This window comes from Anomaloglossus baeobatrachus, chromosome 1, assembly GCF_048569485.1.
Source record: "Anomaloglossus baeobatrachus isolate aAnoBae1 chromosome 1, aAnoBae1.hap1, whole genome shotgun sequence".
In the NCBI taxonomy this organism is placed as follows: domain Eukaryota; kingdom Metazoa; phylum Chordata; class Amphibia; order Anura; family Aromobatidae; genus Anomaloglossus; species Anomaloglossus baeobatrachus.
This window is the reverse complement of record NC_134353.1, coordinates 574,483,179-574,502,456: the sequence shown is the minus strand read 5'-3', so window position 1 is coordinate 574,502,456 and position 19,278 is coordinate 574,483,179. Positions and strand designations below refer to the sequence as shown.

At 43.3% G+C, this 19,278-nt stretch overlaps 1 protein-coding gene across 1 annotated transcript in view; it reads right to left on the bottom strand.

Moving 5' to 3' along the window:
- Positions 1-2,316: 2,316 nt before the first annotated feature.
- AK3 (adenylate kinase 3) overlaps positions 2,317-19,278 on the bottom strand; it is a 64,040-nt gene continuing 47,078 nt past the window's right edge. Inside the window, exons 4-5 of the mRNA XM_075317577.1 lie at positions 14,711-14,829; positions 2,317-10,440 (exon numbers count right to left, since the gene is read on the bottom strand). Coding sequence (XP_075173692.1) covers positions 10,335-10,440; positions 14,711-14,829 — 225 coding nt within the window. The 3' untranslated portion in view covers positions 2,317-10,334. The remainder of the gene's footprint in view (positions 10,441-14,710; positions 14,830-19,278) is intronic.

Sequence of the window (19,278 nt, the reverse complement as noted above, 5' to 3'; positions counted from 1 at the left end):
GCACAGATTATGAGCCTGATGTAAATTAATGATATTTAACACATAAAACCAGATGTCCCGATTATAAATTCACAGCATCAGTAGAAAAAAATTGTTTAAAAGAACAGAGAGTCCTCAGTGGTTGATACCTTTTAATGGCTAACTGAAAAGATGGTAATAATTGCAAGCTTTCGAGACTACTCAGGTCTCTTCATCAGGCATGGTATAACACAAAATCTGAAGAGTCACGTATTTATACACAACAGGACTTAGAATAGTGCAGTAAAAAAAAAAACTGCACTATTCTAAGTCCTGTTGTGTATAAATACGTGACTCTTCAGATTTTGTGTTATACCATGCCTGATGAAGAGACCTGAGTAGTCTCGAAAGCTTGCAATTATTACCATCTTTTCAGTTAGCCATTAAAAGGTATCAACCACTGAGGACTCTCTGTTCTTTTAAACAATTTTTTTCTCTACTGGCTAACACGGTACAAAGATATATTTTACTTGTATCAGCATCAGTAGAGAAAGACGAGGAAACAAATTGGCCATCAACATTATTTTATTGACAGCTTCACATCTACAAACCGACCATTGATGTGCAGGGGTGTGAATGGTCTTACAGATATGTAAATGTTAAGGCACACAATTCATAAAACTTTCACAAAGTCAGGGAAAAAAGTGACATTTTTTCACAGCTGTTCTGAATGTAATTCACAGTTAGTTCACATATTTCTAAAAATGAACCATCGAATCCTAGGCACAATGGAACAGCGCGCATGCACACACACTGAGCAAACTCGTTTTATTTTCCTTTTTACATCCTCTTAACTTTTAGGCTATGTGCACACGGTGCGTTTTTCTCGGCGTTTTTGCGCGTTTTTCGGGTGCGTTTTTGGCCTCAAAACTGCATGACTTTGCTTCCCCAGCAAAGTGTATGAGTTTTCATTTTTGCTGTCCCCACACAGCGTTTTTTTTTCAGCTGCGTTTTTGTGGTGACCACAAAAACGCAGCATGTCAATTATTCCCGCGTTTTTCACTGCGCTTTTCATCCATTGAGTTCAATGGGATGTTGAAAGACGCAATGAGAAACGCAAATAGCTGCGTTTTGGTGCGTTTTGGTGCGTTTCTAAGACCAAAAACGCAGCTATAAGCGCAGGAGGTGGGTAGTAAAGTGACGTGTACAGGAAGAGGATTCCTTCTGTCAGTATATACAGAAGCGTGAATCCTCCCGGTACCGTCACCGCCGCTTTCATCTCCCGTCCTGGGCATGTATGCTGCCGTGCGGCGCCATGTCTGGGCGGGAGGTGGAAGCGGCTGCGAAAACAAAAGTTAACAGTAGAAAAAAAAAAAAAGTTATACTCACCTGTCTGCAGCCTCGCGGTGCCATGCCCGCTCCCATCTCCTCCCGGTACCGCCGCTCCGGCTGTGTGCAGACGGCCGGGAAACCTCCGATGGATGCAGGACCTGGCGATGGATCACCTGATGCAGTCACCTGACGCATCAGGTGATCGTAAGTATCGCGGTGACGCGGGCGCCCGGCCGGTATCAGCAGATTCGTCAGGAGACTTCATCCCTGATTACCGGCAGCTGCTGCAGCGATCGGACAGGATCAGACTCCCGCCCCATCGCTCCAGGAGATGCCGGTAATCAGCACATAAGTGAGTATTATTTTTTTTTTTTTTTTTGCACTGATGCATCAGCTGATTGTATAACCGGCTTTTATACAATCAGCTGATGTGTCATGTGATTCACATCCTGGAACCTGACACATCATCTGATCGCTTTGCCTTCCAGCAAACCGATCAGATGATATTGGATCCGGATTGGACGGCGCGGGACCCTGACCCAGGATTACTGCGGAGGGGGGTTTATTTCAATAAAGATGGAGTCACTAATTGTGTTGAGTTTTATTTCTAATAAAAATATTTTTCTGTGTGTTGTGTTTTTTTTTTATCTTTACTAGAAATTCATGGTGGCCATGTCTAATATTGGCGTGACACCATGAATTTCGGGCTTAGGGCCAGCTGATAATATACAGCTAGCCCTAACCCCATTATTACCCGGCGAGCCACCCGTCACCAGGGCAGCCGGAAGAGTTGGATACAGCGCCAGAAGATGGCGCTTCTATGAAAGCGCCATTTTCTGGGGTGGCTGCGGGACTGCAATTCACAGCGGGGGTGCCCAGAAAGCATGGGCACCCTGCACTGTGGATTCCAATCCCCAGCTGCCTAGTTGTACCCGGCTGGACTCAAAAATTGGGCGAAGCCCACGTCATTTTTTTTTTAAATTATTTCATGAAATTCATGAAATAATTTAAAAAAAAAAGGGCTTCCCTATATTTTTGGTTCCCAGCCGGGTACAAATAGGCAGCTGGGGGTTGGGGGCAGCCCGTACCTGCCTGCTGTACCCGGCTAGCATACAAAAATATGGCGAAGCCCACGCCATTTTTTTTTTTTGGGGGGGCAAAGAAATCCTGCATACAGTCCTGGAAGGAGGATGCTGAGCCTTGTAGTTCGACAGCTGCTGTCTGCTCTCCTGCATACACTATTGGATGGAGGATGCTGAGCCTTGTAGTTCGACAGCTGCTGTCTGCTCTCCTGCATACACTATTGGATCGAGGATGCTGAGCCTTGTAGTTCTGCAGCTGTCTGCTCTTCTGCATACACTAGTGGAGAATGAAGAACACATTGAAGAAGGAAATTACATCAGACCTTTTTTTTTTTTGTTCACTGATAAAAAACGCATAAGGACGCAGTGAGCAAAAACGCAGCAAAACGCAGCAAAAAAACGCACCAAATCGCGGCAAAACGCGTGCGTTTTTTGCCGCGTTTTTTCGACGCAGTTGCGTTTTTGTGCGTTTTTAGCGGCCAAAAACGCACAAAAACGCAGCGTCAAAAAAACGCAGCGTGTGCACATAGCCTTAAGGATACTGGGGAAACTTAATGGACGTATTCTACAACAGTTATCAGCACCGTTTCAGCATCATAGCCACCATTTAAAAGGGGTAAATATTACATTTCTTAATACTTTTTACATTCGGAGTTATGAACAAAATGTTCCTGTGTGTAGAGATTGCCACTACATACTTCTGACCCCCTGATATTTTATTTATTAATTCTCAGAAATCTCTCTAATGTCCCGAATGCTGATAGTCACACTACTTAGTAGTTCAATCTTACTGTCTAGACTCTCTTGTTCGCAAATGGTAGAATATTCATGGCAAAAAGAATCACTGGACACATTAAACGGAACCTCTTAAGAGGATTTAACCCTATAACACATTAGGAACAGTTTTTCAGCGTCCTAATAACATTTTTAATGATGCCTTTAATGTTTAGTTAGGTTGCGTGTGTATGTGTGACTAGTCCATAAGCGCAGGTTGCTGGTATCACGCCCACAGCAGATATTGATCAACCAGTGTAGTCAAGTGGGGGAAGCTAGGTCTTCTCCTCACTGCTGACTAGTCAATAATGCTGCTGTGGGCGTGATATCAGCAGAGGTGAGTGACGGCGCTCCTGGACTAGTCTAGGTATACGCGTCACGGGATTAAGCCTTTATATTGTATTTTACATACTTTACCAGACTTAACTGAATTAATGCCAACATTTAAAACATCATCATTAAGGGTGATAAAATGTTTCTATTCCATTATAGTAGTAAATCCCCTTGACATGTATTCCTTAAGTTGACAGTTTCAGAAGCAATCAAACCCTAGGGAGTGCTATAGTAACTATACAACAGCAATTTCTAGATACCATTGAAAAATGGTTATGTTTTGCATGATCTGACTAAGAAATGTAAAATTTAATGGTACAACCTCATCTATATTTCGGTTACAACAAAATAACATTTGTAGTTATTACTTGCTAAGCTATACACCTTTTTCTACCTTCAGTAGGCGTTGTCAATGACTAAATAATTGATGACAAATTTGTAGGATAGGTCATCAGCAAGATATTAGTTTGGATCTGACACTTGGCAGACCCACCGATCATCTGAAATCCTCTATGACAGCGACTGAATGTAATTAATGTAAGTTGTGGATCACTGTGGCTCCATTATATAACATTTACGAAAGCAGGTTTAGGCTGATCAGTGGGGGTGCCTAGCAATGGATCCACAACGATCTCATATTGATAACCTATCAGTCATTCATTCTTTAGTCCCAGATAAGCCATACAACATTAGATCTCTACCAGGAAATATTAATCAACATCAGTGAGCAAAAAAAAAAAAGTCACATTCAAAGAAGGCAAGATTTACTGAAAATGCCAACTTTACAGTAGGCACCAAAAAAAATAGCTGACAGTATACTGCAGGACTATAAATATTCCAAACATGTGCTTGTTTGAATGATCTGTTTCTCATTCTGTCCATAATGTAAGTTTTAATGCACCACTTTGGAGTTGTTTTTTTTAAATTTCACAGCCAGAGAGGTATCACTAAAGTGTGTTCTTTGCCCAAAGTAAAATGATTACCAGTCTCCATCTTCTTCAATTCTTGGCACCGCTCCCATTGTCTTCTGCGAGTTGTGACTAGGAAGTCATTTCTTAGTCTAAGGGCGGCTTTGCACGTTGCAACATCGCACGTGCGATGTCGATGGGGTCAAATTCGGCGTCACTTTCGACATCGTTGTGTGTAAATCCTAGATGATACGATTAACAAGAACAAAAGCGTCGTTATCGTATCATCGGTGTAGGCTCCGACTTTTTCAAAATTACGCTGCCGCGACAGGTACGAAGTTGTTCCTCGTTCCTGCGGCAGCACACATCGCTGTGTATGAAGCCGCAGGAGCGAGGAACATCACCTTACCTGCCGCCGGCTATACGGAAGGAAGAAGGTAGGCGGGATGTTTACATCCTGCTCATCTCCGCCCCTCCGCTTTGATTGGCCGCCTGCCGTGTGACGTCGCTCTGACGTTGTACGACCCGCCCCCTTAGGATGGAGGCGGGACGCCGTCCAGAGCGACGTCGCAGGACAGGTGAGTGCAATAATGTTCGCTATGCCAGGAATCACAAGATATCGCTGCAGCGACGGGGGCGGGGACTATCGCGTGCGACATCGCAGCATCGGCTTGCGATGTCGCAACGTGCAAAGCCCGCCTTAGTCTATAAGAGCCAAAATGAGGTTCTCATAGACTGACATTGAGATTTTGTGACTGCTAGTTCTGAGGTGCGGTCAGTTACGAGCTGCGGTCACAAGATGGCAGAATGGGACTGGAGCAGTGCTGGCAAGAGGCAGCTGGTAAGTATTTTACTAGGGGAAGGGAACAGACATTAGTTGTATAAGCGATAAATTAAAAAAAAAGCGGGAGTGGTGCTTAATGTTCTCTTTATGTGTAAAGAGCATACCAGGAGTCAAGTGCGTGGTGCTGCACACACAGTGTTTTCTGGCCCCTAGCAGTCCTCTTCCTCATTCATTGACTGAAGTAGTGCTGAACTCCAGTGGATGTCAATCAAGGAAAAATATAAGCATACTAAAAGGACACAGTAATGCAATTTTACATGGCTCCAGCATCTGGTGAACTCTTTATGGATTTATGGATAGTCTGCGCCATAATTTTGCTCACTAAATCTAGAGACAGGTTCCCTTTAAGTAAAGATCAGATACATTTCAATAACTTCAAGTGTAAATAAACAGCCTGGCAAAGATGTAAGTTATTAAAAATATTAAAGTGCATTAAATGGGACTTTTTATATAACGTAATTCTACTTTAAAAAAGATTTTCCCCTAATTTTAAACTTAGACAGATCTGAATAATAACAGTGTAATTATTGAAATGATGTGACTCCTCCGCTGTCAGCCCAGTGTCAACTCAGATTACACAAATGGCAAAAGTGAACTTAATAGTAATCAAACCAACTTGCATTTCTTAAAGGAAATCTGAGATTTGCAGAATATGATAGCAGAGACCCTGATTCCATTCATGTATCACTTATATGATGGCTTAGTGGTTAGCACTGCAGTCTTGCAGCGCTGGGGTCCTGGGTTCAAATCCCAACAAGGACACCATCTGCAAGGAGTTTGTATGTTCTCCCCGTGTTTGTGTGGGTTTCCTCTGGTTTCTTTCCACACTCAAAAGACATACAGACAGGGAATTTAGATTGTGAGCCCCAATATGTTGCCAATGTATGTAAAATGCTATGGAATTAATAACGCTATATAAATGAATAAAATTATTATTACCGTATTTTCCGGATTATAAGATGTACTTTTTTCCCACAAAAGTGGGGGTAAAATGGGGGTGCGTCTTATAATCCGCATATGGCTTACTGGAGCGGTGGTGGTGAAGCAGGGTCACAAGATGAAGGGTCAGCGATTCTGAGGGCTTGGAGGAGGGGGTGACACATCAGTGGAGCGGCTCTGGAGGGTTGGCAATGCGGCAGGCGCCATTGATCTGATAGAAGGCTGCGGGCTCCATTGAATCACCCATAGTTGACGCAATGGACTTCAAAAAAATGGCCGCGGAGGCGGCATGTGTGCAGATTGCCGTAATGGACTTCAAGAAAATGGCCATGGAGTCCTATCTGCTCAAGCGCCACCTCCGCGGCCATTCTCTTGGTCAAACTTGTCAACTGCGGGCAATTCAATGTAGCCCGCAGTCTGCTGGCAGATCAATGGTGCCTGCCACCGCGACACCCCCAAGCCTGCAGTACTGCTGACCCTCCATCCACTGATCCTCCTGAGCTGATACACCCCTTCCTCTGAGCTCGCAGCATTGCCGACCCTGCCTCCTGTGACCTTCCTGAGCAGCTTCCCCCGGTGAGATATTATAAAAATGCACTGGGATTATAAAAAGACTTACCCTCATTTTAACATTAAAAATAATTTTTTCCTATTTTCTTCCTCTAAATTTGGGGTGCGTCTTATAATCCGGTGCGTCGGATAAAACAAAAAATAAGGTACTTTAATGGGTACTGCTCTGTTGATTTTATCTGCTGCAAAGTTAGCAGTTCTCTGAATGCTGAGTTTTGTATAACTTTTGTATACAATGCGCATAGGCAGAAAGCTGCCAATCAGTAATGGTGGTGTTGTAGGATGCCATGGCAGCAGGTTTACTATTCTTCTAGTGATAATCTTCTGCTGATAAAACAATGGTTTTATTAAAACTACAGCCCAGTAAGTGACACAAAGCTGGAATCGGGGGTCTCTATTACTACATTAACCTGCTTGCAGATTAGTAGGTAAAAACCTGGTGACAGATTTCCTTTATTGCCACATTAATAGAGTTAAGCAAAAAAAAAACACGTGAGACCCTAGTCATGCATGCGTCATGCCACCATGATGGCATCATGGCAGACATACTTGTCGGAATTAGAAATAGGTTTGTAGGGTTTTGGTCTGGCAGCCATGAAATACGGGAGAGGAACCTGGACCAAGGTCCTGGGCATTGTTTTGCTCAATTTTTCATATGAAGGAAATTTGGTATGAATAAATAAGGGTGAAAAGCCTCTCTTATAGGTATACGTTGCGGTCCCCAATGCATAGTCTCAAAGTATCTCATTATGAAAATGATGAAACATTAACATTATTAAACGTGATATAAAAAATCAATGATAAAAATATTAGATTTTGTAAGAAACTGAACTATAAAAACATTCATGTATAATCTAAGAGGCAAAGGCAACAATATAGTTAAAAAACATCAGTCTAGACAGCTTCTGAGTATAAGAATGCTGAACACTGGCTGCAAATGAGGTAGTCTGAGTATGACCTGGTCTACTGGCTGGTGTTTTCAGAAGGTAATGGCATTAGCATGGCACACTGACTATAAATTCCCACAATTATCTATAATAAAATCATTATGCACTAAAATATATAGCTGTAAGGATATACTATATATGCCAGCTTGTATCAAACTAGATGAAATGGCTACTTCTAAATAGCATAAGAACATGATCACTAAAAATCGATATACTGAGAACTTTATGGCTTGTCAACTGGTGATCAAACTGAATAAGGTTCTACCTAAGCACTCTTAGGTCAAGTTCCCCCAATGAGAACAATGACAAGCAAAAGGGTAACAATTATTGAACTTTTCAATTTCAGGCTCTATATCTCACCATCCACTGCAGCTTTGAACGTCAGACTACCTTCATTTTATAGACAATCATCTTGGCCAATTTCATACATAAATTTGTCTTGCAAATATTTAATATATGATTAGTTATCTAGATTCTTGTCATGTCACTGCATTGTTATTGTTTTGCTCCTGGTGGTGTAAAAATTGTTTTCTTTCTGTATATGACAAATTACAACCTGTTCTCACATTCTTTAGTATCTCAGTGTGTTATTAGGTTGATTCCCTACCAAAAGGTCACTGGTTCGAATGTATGAGCAGCCATGAAGAAGATTTCCCAAGAAAAGAGAAAACAGCATCACCCAGCTCAAAAATAAAGTCCGTCTAACCATTCAAATGCCAAAAAGTGGATGTCCAGGCAAAATGCTGGAGTCAACAAGTCAGATCATCTTGAGGTCTATCCATTCTGGGGCGACAAACACAGCAGTGGAGGTGTCTCGTATGCTTCGTAATAGTGAATTCACAGATATCCATGCAAGCACTATACGACGCACATTACACAAGTCTGAAATGGTGGCCCAAAAAAAAGGTGAAGGAGCCCTGACTTCAATGTCATCACAAGAAGCGTTGGCTCGAGTTTGCAAAAAAGTACGAAAGGTGGACAGTAAAGGATTGGAAAAGGGTGATTTGGAGCAATAAACTATATTTTGATGTGCGCAAATGGGTCTCAAAGAAACAAGGGAAAAGGTGGCTAATGGATCAAGAAAATGAAGGAACTTTCAAGTTCGGTAGAGGAAGCCTGATGATATGGGGTTGTTTCACAGCTAAAGGCCACATACTTGACCAGTATCGATGGTGGTCTCATTGCTGAGCTATATGTGTGTATCCTACAAAACAAGTTAATTTGTACACTCTAGTACTATGATTATGAAAAGAACGACATAGTGTTCCAGCAGGACAACGACCTGAAGCATACGTCAAGATTGGGGAAGAAATGGTTCAATGACAATGAGGTACAGGTTCTGAATTGGCCCCCACAGTCTCCAGACCTCAACCAAACACTTGTGGGTACAGTTGAAGAAAAAGCTGTATACATACCCAAGTGAGTTGACCAGTATGCGCCAACATTGGGACAGTGTAGAAGAGACCTGGGATCAGATTTCGGTCGAGTCTTGCTTGAATCTGATAAAGAGCATGCTCAGGAGGATTCAGGCAGTGCTAAAAGCCAAATGTGGATTTACAAAATACTAAGAAAATAATAAAAGATGAAATTTAGATTTTTAGGAGCAAAACAGTAACGATGACAAGAATCTGCATAACTAATCATATGCTAAATAGTTGAAAGTCAAATGAATGTATGAAATAGCCAAGATGATTGTCTATAAAATTAAGGCAGTCTCACCATTAGAGCTATAGTGGATGGTGAGATATAGAACCTGAAAGTGAAAAGTTCAAAACATTGTGACCCTTTTGCTCATCAATATATTTGGTAAGTTTTTGATGTTGCAGAAACGCACGAAAAACGCATATTTGTTTCTTTTTATCTGTGGATTTTCCTCATTTCATTTAAGTCTATGGGGAAAATACACAAATAAAATGCATATATACAGCAAGAGGACTCGGATTTCAAAAAAGCACTGCAGGTCAATTTTACACTGCGAAAAGAATAAAAAGGCACAATGGGCATGAGATGTCTATAAATCCCATCCACTTTGCTGGCACTGTAAGATGCTGCGTTTTTATGAGACGAAAAATATGCAGCATCAACAACACCACAAATATTCTTCATGGGAATGTGGGATACAGGAGGCTCAATTAGTAAACTGCTATTGAAGCCATTGTCTCAGAACTACAGGATCCAAGATATGTCATCAGACCTCGTAAGAAAAATCACAATCATCAGCGTTGAACAAGTTAATGACAGTTGTAAGAATTTCAAGGAGCAACGATTTCTGGTGCGATCACTTAAGGCAGCATGAAAAATAAATGAAAGCCTACAGAAAAGCAAAAGCAGCTTTGTCTAAAGTTCAATCATCATATGTAGCCTTTTTATCATTATCAGTTCATTATCAATTTTGCTTTTCTTTTTTACGTGTTTTCTTTCCTAAAATTTCATAAATTACATCACGATAAAAAACGTAAAACATGATCTTACACGCCGATTAGTAAAAATGTATCATTAAAAGGCAGTAAATTAGCAGGCACATAAAATAAATCACGAGCGTGAAGTTAAAAATGAAAGTTGCTGGATTAAAGTGGTTAAAAACATTCATGGGTAGCAGTTGGCAACTAACAGCTCAGGTGTCGATGGATTCCTTGTCCCTTTTCCATTAGCCTTGACTCGCACCAGGAAGCTTTGTTTGCAGGAATGAATGAACATGGGGCCAAATCTTGTTGGTTTCAGTTCCCGAAAAAGTTTCCAAGACACCCTTGTTTCTAGAAAGACCATAAAGAATTATTCAAAGATAATTTATATACAATTACGTACAATTTTCCTATACCAATCTCAGTTAAAATATTACAGCAAAAGCTATAAGACAATACAATAAGTAGTCTAATGAATATAAAGCTGTATTCACTATAGGGCATCTGGTCCATACCAAGAATCAAAGAATTTTGGTAATGTATAGGTCGAACATCTTTTCTAATATGCCACATTGTTACACCGCTGTCCACTTTGTCTTTCTGATCTACTTCGGAAGGTACCGGGGATGTGGAGGTAAGAGGCTGCTCACACTTCTGTCCACCTGGTCTTTCTAATCTAATACTGGAAATTCCTGGGGTGCCAAGGTAAGAATATGCTGCTCACACTGCTGTCCACCCTGTCTTTCTGAACTGATACTGTAGATACCAGATGTCAGGAGTTTAAGAAGCCACTGCTCACACTGTCTTCCTGATGTAATACGGGAGATACCAGAGATGCTGAGGTAAAAAAAAACACTGCTCATATTGTTGTCCACTCTGTCGTTCTGATTTAATACTGTAGATACCAAGGGTGCTGAGATAAGAAGAGGCTGCTCACACTGCTGTCCACATTGTGTTCCTGATCTAATATAGGAGATACCAGAGGTGCTGAGGTAAGAAGAAACTGTGCTCATTTTGCTTTCCAACCTGTCGTTTTGATTTATCAATGGAGATACCAAGGGTGCTGAGGTGAGAAGAGGCTGCTCACACTGCTGCCCACCCTATCTTTCAGATGTAATACTGAAGATATCAGGGTCGCTGAAATAAGAAGAGTTGGCTCATTACTGTCCACACTGTCTTTCTGAAATGCTGACAGATATAATTTATACCACATACTGTCAAAATACATAACAAGAAATCTTCCTACTGCACATACTCACAGGCACCTGTGTTATCAACATTCTAAGACATGTTTTTGTCAGTATAAAAAGATGACGCTATTTTAATTCTATATTGATTACCTCTCCAAACAAAACAAGTTTAATTTGCTAATTAAAAGGTATTTACAAATTAAAATGAGATTTTTTTTCTTTAACCCCTTAACGACATCCATGGTACATGTACGGTGCAAATTGGTAGTGGGTGTATGGAGCGGGCTAATGGGGTGAGTTCACCCCATACCCAGCAGATAATGGCTGTGACACAGAACAAGGACTTGCTTCTAACAGCCACGGGTGGAGTGGAACTTTCGCTCGAGACTGTTAACCTGTTAAATTCTGCGTTGGCATGGGGGCGTGTCCTTCTACATGCTAATCAGCACCACTGTGATACGATCGAAGGGCATTGATGGGTTGCTAATACAGTAAAAAAAAATATGTAAAATTTATGAAAAAAAACATGAAAAAAAAAAATCTATTAACTCATTCGACCCAAAACCTGTTTCCTAGTGGTGGACATCTGGGACTGTAAAAGTCCTGATCCCAATGGTTTGAAAATACACGAGTGCCTGGTCAGGCCCTGAGTTTTAAGGGACCTCTGGGTAATGATCCGACAACTCAAGTAATAAAAATAAAAAAGCATAAAGCAAGAGAGCTATCTCCGGCACGGACCGGGCACAATTTCCGGAACCAGTCATTAACGTCATATATATGAACTGCTTTCCCTGCCCACTTACAGTCCTGGCATCTGTGATTGGTTGCAGTCAGACAGTGGCCCCACCCTGAGTGGCAGTGTGTCTGGCTACTTGCAATTACAGACGATGTCTGCGGGTCAATGTAGATTAGTGTAAAAATAAATAAATAAATAGAAAAAATTGGCATCAGGTCCCCCCATACTATGATGCCCAGCACAGATAAAGCATATGGCTACAGGCTTCAGCCCCCAACCGACTGCTTATCTTGGCTGTGTATCAAAATAAAAAAGGTACAGCATGCTGTACAAAAAAAACAACGCCGTGCGGACCCCTGATTTTGATACCCAGCCATGATAACGCCGACAGCTGGAGGCTTGTATTCTCAGGCTGGGGAGACCCATGCTTATAGACCCCCCCCCCCAGCCTAAAAATAGCAGCCTGCAAACGCCCGGAATTCTCACATCCATTAGATGTGACAATCCCAGCATTTTACCTGGCTCACCTGGTGCAGTGGCATTTGGGGTAATAAGGGGTTAATAACAGCTCACAGCTGCCACTAAGCCATAGATTAGTAATGGGAGGTGTCTATGAGACCCCCCATATTACTAATCTGTAAGTGAAAAGAAATAAACAAAGAACGAAAAAATCCTTTACTTGAAATATAATACAAAAGAACCACCCTCTTTCAATCCTTTATTAACCGCAAAAACGCGAAGGTCCAAGGTAATCCACACAAGGTCCCACGACGATGCCAAATCTGCTACATTTGAAATGACAGCATGCAGGCATGGAATATGACCGCCCACTCTGACCTTCAGGTAGAGACTGAGCTGCGACATCACTCAGGTTATTTGCGGTCACAGCTGGAGGTTCCCATAGTCTTCAACCTGTGACTGCAGGTAACCTGAAATCAGTTAACTCAGGTGAAGTCATTGAGTTCACAGACCTGCATCTCCTGGCAGAAAATCGCATTTTTTTGCAAAGAGATGCAGATTTGGTGCTGAAATTTTTACATCACATTCCTGCACCCAATCTGTATTTCCTGGCAAAAAAAGCATCACTACTGCATCATACCACATGCAGTATTGGTGCATTTTTTTGCCAGGAGGTGTAGATTGAGCGCATGAATATGGTGTAAAAATGTCATCAAATCTGCATCTCTTGGCCCCAAAATGCAAAAAAATGGTTTTGACGTCGTTTTGGTGCAGTTTTTACCAGGAGGTGTAAATTTGGTGCTGAAATGTCTGCACCAGATTTCAACACCAAATTTGCACCTCCTGGTGAAAAACGCTCCAAAACTGAGTAAAAAAAAAAAAAAAAAAAGTTTTTTTGAATTATTGGGCCAAGAGATTCAAATTTAATGATTAGGGCCGTGGAAACCTACAGCTGTAACCGCAAATAACACGAGTGACGTTACCACTCATTGCATGGCTCAGACATTCTCCGCCCCAAGCTCACAGCGGGTAGTCATGTTCTATGACTGCTCGCTGTCACTTTAGATGTAGCAGAGCTGGAATCGTTGTGGTACCTTGTGCGGATTAAGTCGGACCTGGGTGTTTCGGGGTTAATAAAGAGGAAAAGAGGGTGTTTTTTTGTATTTTATTTCAAATAAAGGATTTCTTCGGTGTTTGTGTTTATTTCTTTTCACTTACAGATTAGTAATGGGAAGGCTCATACATGCCTCCCATTACTAATCTAGGGCTTAGTGGCAGCTGTGAGCTGTCATTAACTCTTTATTACCCTGATTGCCACCGCATCAGGGCAATCGGGATGAGCCAGGTAAAGTTCCAAGATCGTTGCATCTAATGGATGTGACAATCCTGGGCGGCTGCAGGCTGCTATTTTTAGGTTGGGGGGCCAATAAGCATGGGTCTTCCCAGTCTGAGAATAGCAGCTCCTAGCTGGCAGCTTTATCATAGCTAGGTATCAAATTTGAAGGGGGGATGATCGCACACCATTTTTTAAAAAAAATGATTTATATAATTAAAAAAAAAAAGCCACATGTTGTTCCTCTTATTTTAATACACAACCAAAATAAGCGCATGGCTGGGCGCTGCAGCATATGGTTTACCTGTCCTGGGTATCATACTATGGGGGGACCCTACGCCAATTTTTTAAATTAATTTATTTAGTTTTACACCACAATAGGGATCCGCAGGCAGGGTCTGTGATTGAAAGCAGTCAGACTCGCTGTCACACAGGGTGGGGATGTGATCTGACTGCAACCAATCAGAGACGAGGGGACTGCCGGTGGGCAGGGAAAGCAGTTCATATGGATGAGTGATAATGAGCGGCCCCAGAAGTAGATTGAGCGGTCCAGAAGCAGTTACAGCAGCGCTGAAGACTCAGTAAGTATAATGCGCTTGCTCTATTCTTATTTTCTTTATCTTTCCTTTATTTCCAAAGTTGCCAGATCCGGATCATTACCCTGAGTTCCCTGAGAACTCCGGGCCAGTCACTCAGGTACTTCTGAAACCACGCGGATCCAAACTTTTATAGTCCGGGTCCACCTATCACTACTAATAAGCCAAAGCTCTAATCCTGGAATCTGCAGTTGTCTCTAACAGACATTATGCAGGTATTACAAGCTCATGGATTGTACATCAACAAATATTTATTTTATAAAAGAAAAGACAAGAGTATTTATATTATATTGAAAGCCATAGTTACTTGTAATATTCCAGTACGGGCCTTGTGAGAGCCTCATAAGCGTTTAGTCTCTTGGTAACAGTCTCTGGCTTGTCGTCTTCACGTTGAATTAGAGGCTCTCCTGTAACATCGTCAATTCCCTATCACCAATAGAGATACATGACAACTATCAATCCACTTGTAAAGATACATTTACAGTTTTATGCTAATAAAGATCAAATAGGGATTCTCTTTTCGTAAAACATTTATCTCCGATCCTCTGTATTGGTAAAGATTTTCAATATAATCAAGTGTAACATTACATATACAACTTAAGCACTCCACACAGATCATACTAGAGCAAGAACAAAAGAAATCAATGGCATAAAACATCATTACAGTAGTATAAAAAATGGGGACAACTCACTCAAAAAGAGGAAGGTGAGGGGGATAAGGAAGGCATAAGGCACACAAAAAATGAGGAGGATGAGTTCAGGAGTTGAGGATGATGTGTTATGGTATACATGGATGGACATATGCTAGCCATATTTTGAAATATTTAGTTGAGAGTCATTCAAGAGACTTGTAAGTTGATTGTTTGTCATTAAGTTATTTACACGGGCTAGGAATTCCAAGTAAGCAATGTGGGGTTTTTTTCCAAGCATGTGCTACCCTTTGCCACTAAAAAGAAAAAAGTAAAGAATCTATATTGAGACTAAGTGAACTTGGATGATTTGTGATGTAACTCAAACCTTAGGGGGGCTTTGCACACTACGACATCGCAGGTGCGATGTCGGTGGGGTCAAATTGAAAATGACGCACTTTCGGCATCGCATGCGACATCGTAGTGTGTAAAGGTTCGAAGATACGATTAACGAGCGCAAAAGCGTCGTAATCGGATCATCGGTGCAGCGTCGGCGTAATCCATAATTACGCTGACGCGACGGTCCGATATTGTTCCTCACTCCTGCGGCAGCACACATCGCTGTGTGTGAAGTCACAGGAGCGAGGAACATCTCCTACCGGCGTCACCGTGGCTTCCGTAGGATATGCGGAAGGAAGGAGGTGGGCGAGATGTTGACATCCCGCTCCTCTCCGCTCCTATTGGCCGCCTGCCGTGTGACGCCGCACGACCCGCCCCCTTAATAAGGAGGCGGGTCGCCGGCCAGAGCGACGGTCGCAGGACAGGTGAGTCCATGTGAAGCTGCCGTAGCGACAATGTTCTCTACGGCAGCTATCACAAGGATATTGCAGCTGCGACGGGGGCGGGGACTATCGCACTCGGCATCGCAGCATCGGCTTGCGATGTCGCAGCGTCCAAAGCCCGCCTTAGTCTTCACTACTTTTTCATAAAAATTGTATTATTTTATTGATATCAAATTCACATACATAAACAAAGATTTAAGATCAAATAATAGGGAAGGAGAAAGGAGAGATAATTGCCCTGTCCTTTTCCGTTCCTAGGCTACGGGGGTCGGCGTCCTAGACGTAATGACGCCCCCGTTCCACGAGGGCTCCGCCCTTAAGTTGTACCCTCCCTAATTTAGCAGGGTGCATTCCCTCTACTAAGTAGAAAACCCCAAGGCGGTAACACCACAGTGAGAAAGAAGTGCACAGTCCACGGTGACTAATTAGTTTGTATCATCACCAAGACATATAGGGGATTGGGGCTTAGGGGGTCGTCAGATATTATTAGGTCAGTCTGTGTGCTCAATAGCAGATAAAAATAGATATAACACACGAAATCAAACAAAAGATTTGTTATTCAAGAATTGCCCAACGCGTTTCGCCCTTTTTGGTACTAATGATCCAGGGCTCATCAGGGGCTTTTTAACAAGATTCTTGAAAAATTATTTTAATCACAATCTGTAAGGCTAAGTTCACACATCCTGTGTTTTGCATCAGTCACAATCCGTAGCCTTGAGGAATTACGGAATCCTGCAAAATATTTTGCAGGAATCCTGTATTTCCCCATAGACTTCTATTAGTGACGGATTGCGACTGATGACCCTGCGTTGCATCCGCTGCGTCGCGGTCCGTCGTTTTTGACTGACCGCCGAGCGGGGAGCAACGCAGAATGTAACGTTTTTCGGGCCGTCAAAATTAACGCGCCGCGCAGGAATCCGTCGCCATCCGTCAAGCTTGTAATGCATGTCTATGGTGCTGGATTCCGTCGTAATCCGTCTTACAACGGAATCCAGCGCAGGATTCCGTCATGCTCTACAGAGCATGCCCAGCATGCTTGGCACGCCCACTGGGCTGTCCCAAACACAGACGGATCATGACTGATCCGTCAAAAAACGGACGCACAGCGGATGTAACGGACGCAACTGATCCGTTTTTTCACAGGATTCCTGTGAAAGGAATCCTGTGAAAAACACATCAGTTGCATCAGTTAACATCTTGAAAATGACTGATCCGTTGCTGACGGACCTGACGGATTGAAAACACAGGATGTGTGAACTTAGCCTAAGGGTACTTTCACACTTGCGTTATTTTCCTTCCGTTACAATCCGCCCTTTTGGGAAACAGCGGAATCCGTTAACGGATTCCGCTGTTTCCCATAGACTTGTATGGTTGACGGATTGTACCAAAAGGAGCTGCGTTGCTTCCGCTGGGCGACGCTCCGTTGCTTCCGCCCAGCGGGAGGAACGCAGCATGTAACGTTATTTTGAGCAGCGGAATCCTCTGGATTTCACTGCGCATGCTCTTTTTTTTTTTTTTTTTTTTTTTTTTAAATCAAACTTTATTTTGGCTCGCGGTGGCCGAACGTTCAGCTGAGCGCCCGGCCGTCGGCAAGCGACAGCGCTCAGCTGAATGACCGGCCACCAGCATGCCCGGCCGCCGGCAAGTCACAGCGCTCAGCTGAGCGCCCGCCCGCCGGCATGCCCGGGCGCCGGCAAGTGACAGCGATCAGCTGATCACCCGGCGGCCGGCTGCAGGGAGCGATCAGCTGATCACCCAGCGGCCGGCTGCAGGGAACGATCAGCTGATCGTTCACTATAGTCTGCCGCTGGTAAAACCGGGAAAAAAAAAAAAAAAAAAAAATCAAAACGAATTGCGTTGTTTTGCAGCATCCGTTGCATCCGTTGTGTCACTATATGCAACACATCCGTTGCATCCGTTACACAACGCAATGCAACGGATACCGTTCAACGCAAGTGTGAAAGTAGCCTAACACAAAAAAACCTCGTTACCTAAGAGTCCAACAATCCCTCATGAACTAGATGTACATATTCATCTTAATCCTCATACTGACCAAAGTTGGTTATATCTGTTTTTCCACTTGGATAAAATAGGAGATATTAGTATCCTACACTTCAGCTGGTCAATCATATGACATACCCGGGTGTAGTCTCCCCTATACATACAGACAATTTATCAATTAGTACACATAAGTGGGCTGAAGTCCAATTTTTTAGAGTGGAAGAAAATGTAAAATAATGGTCCTATATACTGTCCAACATCACATATTACCTTCATATACACAGATGTGTCCACAGTGAACAATACTTGAATCGCACACAGTGGTGACTATGGAGTATTTAAATGACTAAAGTTATCACGGGGGCGAGTAGTTCACCATCGAGGACCTGATAGGACCAGAAACAGAGAGAGCATCATCAGTACCACCCATAAATATGAGACCCAATAGTCATCTATATATATAATTGCCTTATTCTGTCTGTCTGTCTGTCTGTCTGTCATGCTCCAAAATTGTGTCCTTACGGTGACACAAAGCTGATTGGCCGCTGGGCTCGCCATCGCCCCGCCCCCCCCACGGATTGGCCTCTCGCCCCGGCTCTCTGCAGGCCCCGCCCCCCTAACGCAATGCACGCTCGCTCTGGCCCAACTGACACGGAGCTCCGACTCCCAGGTGAGTACACACACACACACATCAGATCACACTCACTCTCACACACACATCACATCCACACACTCACAACATCCTGGGATATCGCTTGCTTCTACACCGGCTCCGTCACGATCCCAGCAGCGCCAGACATAACCTTGCGATGCTGGGATCTTCACAGAGCCCGTGAACGCTGGTAACCATTATACACATCGGGTAACTAAGGTCCCTTGGTTACCCGATGTGTATCATAGTTACCAGTGTACACCGGCTCACACTCACTCTCACACACACCTCACACATACATCACATCGCATCCACACACTCACAGCATCCGGCGATATCGCTTGCTTCTCGGCCTCGATACTGTGCTGTTGTGACCTTCCAGGACCTGCCGGAGGATCACATGGCCAGAAGCATGTGGTATCTCCGGATGTTGTGAGTATGAGCGCGTATGTGCAATATCGTCAATGTGTGTGTGCGTGAGTGTATGCGATCGGGTGTGTGTGAGTGTATGCGATCGGGTGTGTGTGGGTGTGTGTGAGTGTATGCGATCGGGTGTGTGAGTGTCGGCAGAGGAGCATGGCGTGCTGAAGGAGGCTGGGAGGAGAGAGGCTGATCCTGGGGAAGGCTGGGATGGAGAGGCTGATGCTGGGGACAGAGAGGCTGATGCTGGGATGAGAGAGGCTGATGCTGGGGACAGAGAGGCTGATGCTGGGGACAGAGAGGCTGATGCTGGGGACATAAAGGCTGATGC